The sequence below is a fragment of the Gopherus evgoodei genome, chromosome 4 (assembly GCF_007399415.2).
Source record: "Gopherus evgoodei ecotype Sinaloan lineage chromosome 4, rGopEvg1_v1.p, whole genome shotgun sequence".
Taxonomy (NCBI): Eukaryota; Metazoa; Chordata; order Testudines; family Testudinidae; genus Gopherus; species Gopherus evgoodei.
The window spans coordinates 150,714,873-150,718,450 of NC_044325.1; the positions used below are offsets into that span (position 1 = coordinate 150,714,873).

Sequence of the window (3,578 nt, forward strand, 5' to 3'; positions counted from 1 at the left end):
ATTCACCCCTTCTTCTCAACTGTTGAGAATAGGCCACTTCCACCTTAATTGAATTAGCCTTGTTAGCACTGACTCCCCACTTGGTAAGGCAACAACCATCTTTTCATGTGCTGTAACATTTATATAGCTTTCTGTATTTTTCACTCCATGCATCTGATGAAGTGGGTTTTAGCCCACAGAAGCTTATGCTCAGATAAATTTATTAGTCTCCAAGGTGCCACAAGGACTCCTCGTTGTTTTGGCTTAACAAGGTCCTTTCAGCTGAGGGTGACCCCCTCATTTGGGACAGGTTGAGCACAGTTCTGCTCCCCTTCATTCATACAATAATGACAACCATATTGATAACAGCATTTCACTATTCCTGCATTCAGTACTAACACGATTTGTAACCCAACACCAGCCAAAGTTGATTACTTTGAGCAGCACTGCTCTATCTGCCAGATATCTAAGCAGAGGAGGTGTGTTCATTTAAATACAGTTTGCTCCTGAAGTCTCTCCCCCTCCAAGTTAGATATCAGGGGAGAATTCATTCAGAGCCTGCTTACACAAGAATCTTGAAGTTCTGCATGCTAAAAGAATTTTCACTGGAGACATTCAAGTCTTCTCAGAGAGAATCCACCTAACACAGGGAAGTAACTTAGTTAAGCGTCAGCAGAATCTTACGACTAGCATCTGCTGTGAATCCAGACAGGATGAAAATTCAAAGGGTTCCAATTTGCATTCTCCACAGCAGAAATGGTTTAGCCTATGGGACTGAGAAAAAAATCCCATCCTGTCCCCTCCGGTACACAAATCTAGATGAGTCCAGATGCATTATTCTGTAGCTTGGATTGATTTCTACTATCCTCTGAAGCGTCTGTCCCGATCCCAGACTGGCTGGATGGATCATTAACCTGATCCAATGAAGCAGGAAGTAGGCTATAAGGTGATTGGGCTATTGGTCTGCAGGAGGCAGGATACTCAGTGAGGTGGACTAAGGGCAACTACTTGCTGTGGGAGATCCAAGATGTCATTTCCCATGCTGACCTGTATCCTCTGCAAAGCCGTTACCCTGTTCGTCTCCTGAAGACTTTTGCAATGGCCCCCTTGAGCTCCTTGTTTCTCAGGCTGTATATCAAAGGGTTGAAGATGGGGCTCCCAAATGTGTATCCCAGTGAGATCAACCGGTCCAGTTCATCTGACCAGCTGCCCTTCGGGTGTAAGTAGACCAAGCTGAGGCAGCCGTACTGCAGCAGCACCACCGTGAGATGGGAGGAACAGGTGTGGAAGGCGCGGTGCCGGCCCTCAGCCGAGCGGATGTGCAGGATGGTGGTGATAATGTAGACGTAGGAGACACAGATCAGGAGGAAGGGGAGGATGACTATAAGGACACTGGCGATGAACTGGGCGATCTCCTCAGAGCGGGTGTCAGTCCTGGCCAGCTTCAACACCTGGTTGACATCACAGAGGAAATGGTTGACACCATTGGAACCATAAAAGGGCAGGCGGAAGATCAGCACTGTGATCTGCAGGGAAAGCAGTCCTCCAAGGGCCAGCGAAGTGGCCACCAGCCACAGGCAGAGCCGCCGTGTCATAATGAGTGTGTAGTGCAGTGGGTGGCAGATGGCCACGTACCGGTCATAGGCCATGGCCACCAGCAGGAAGCAATCTGAGCTGCCCAGACCAAGGAAGAAGAACATCTGGGCCCCACAGCCCCCAAAGCTTATTCTCTTCCTCTCCTGCAGGGCATTCACCATCATCTGTGGGAAGATGGCTGCAGCGTAGCCAAGCTCGATGATGGACAGGCACTCCAGGAAAAAGTACATGGGAGTGTGCAGACAGGCATCTTCCCGTATCGCCACCAGGATGAGCAGGTTCCCTGTCACAGCAGCTGTGAAGACCAGGCTGATGCCCATGAAGAGCAGGGTCTGAAGATCGGGGTAGGTGGGAAAGGCCAGGAATACAAACTCCATCACCACTGTGCGGTTCCCTGGGGGCATTGGTCCTGCTGTCTCATGCTCTGCTGGGAGACAATGAGCGACATTGTGAGATGGATAAGACACCACCCATGGGGCCAGGAGCCGGTGGGACCCATGGGCCAGCCCCTCAGCTGGATGGAGTCCTTGGCACTCTGTTGATTTGGGAGCTGTGTGGGGAATATTTGGTGTCTGGAATGACATGGTCATGGCCAAAATAGTTAGATCTGAGTGTAGGGCAGGCCTGGGGCTCATTGACTCCATTGAAAGTTGCACCCAGGCTTAAAGTTAAATCTGTGCCGGGGTGCTGTCCTGAAAATGGCCGTTTAGCTAAATCAGGGCCTGTAGCAGTAAAATCTGATTAACTTCAGGCACCATGATACCTGGGAGCAGCTGCATCACGAAGCCATTTGCAGCACGACAACTGTACCATGCAAATATCACACATGCCAACGCCACATAGCAGGAAGTCACCAGAGAAACCCTGAAAAGTCACTCGATGTCACTATTTAAGCATTCAAAAAGTGTCAAAATTGTCAGTAAAGAAACTTCCCACAGAATTCAAAAGCGAATTTATATATACCTGCCCGAGCGAGAGGACACTGTCAGCTGCTGAACAGAAAGCAGCAGCAATGCTGGATGCTGCCTCTCCGGCTGGATAGTCTTGGAGCCGAGTTTATGAAGTTATCACTCAGTGGCTCTGTTGGGGTCGCTCAGCTGGTAGGGGGCTGGCAGGGGGTTTCTGGCTGACCTGGTTACACAAGATGATTTCAGGCAAACTAAAAGAGGGCTGGGGGAACTGGTGCAAGGAATCAAACACCGCTTTACAGGGTCACCATGTCCACAGCATCAAATTGTCCAGCCTTTTGCTCTCTTCCTCTCCTTCTTTTTTCTGTGTATTGTCTTTCCTTGTCTTTCTTCCCCCTATTTTTAACATTCTTCATTCCCCTCTCTCCTTTATTTAAAGGGCTATTCTCTGTTTCCGGTTTCCCCCTGAATGAATCTCATGAAGAAGCAAAGTCTCTTTGCATCTCATTCCTCTGAATGTTTGCTACCAGGCTAGCTGTCGTAGGAGTGGTCTAGAAATGTGCAGATCCCTGTTCCATTCCCCCTTGCCCCCTGCTTTCCTTCCCAGACAACTAAACCCCAAGCAGACAAAATCCGCACACAGGCTGACAGCAAGAATTGAAGGGAAGTTCAGAGAATTCAGAACCAACAATTGCAGCAAAGTCCCTAGTGATCTCAGGCACGGTTTGAGGGTTTTGCACTGGCTAGGAGCTGAGCCCCGGGATCTAGGGGAGGAGTGACCCCCTGGTGGGATTTGATCAGCACAAAGAGTAACCTGTTTTATGACTGGAGAGACCAAACTGCCCCTCTTGGGCAGCATGGATAGAATTCCAAACGAGCCTTTTCTCAAGGCAACATCTGCACCAGGGGAGACAGGTTTGCTCTGCCCAGGACAGCTCAATCCCGCAGCGGCTAAGGGAATCTGGGCTGCACCTGCAGACAGCAGAGCTCTGAAGAGAGGCCTGGAGGGGCAGCCAAATGCCAGGTTAAGAAGTAGGGGGACCCAAGCCCTGCCCCATGTAGCCAAGACCTCCAGAAACCCCCTGCCAGTCCCCT

General features: G+C 50.0%; 1 protein-coding gene across 1 annotated transcript; it reads right to left on the reverse strand.

Annotated features, from left to right (window-relative positions):
• Positions 1-1,046: 1,046 nt before the first annotated feature.
• Positions 1,047-1,955, reverse strand: LOC115651293 (olfactory receptor 10Q1-like). The gene has a single exon (XM_030562228.1). It carries the CDS (start codon positions 1,950-1,952, stop codon positions 1,047-1,049), a length of 906 nt encoding a protein of 301 aa, XP_030418088.1. The 5' UTR covers positions 1,953-1,955.
• Positions 1,956-3,578: the final 1,623 nt, after the last annotated feature.

Coding starts and splice junctions, on each gene's coding strand:
- LOC115651293 (XM_030562228.1), bottom strand. CDS start 1,952: ATGGAGTTTGTATTCCTGGCCTTTCCCACCTACCCCGATCTTCAGACC.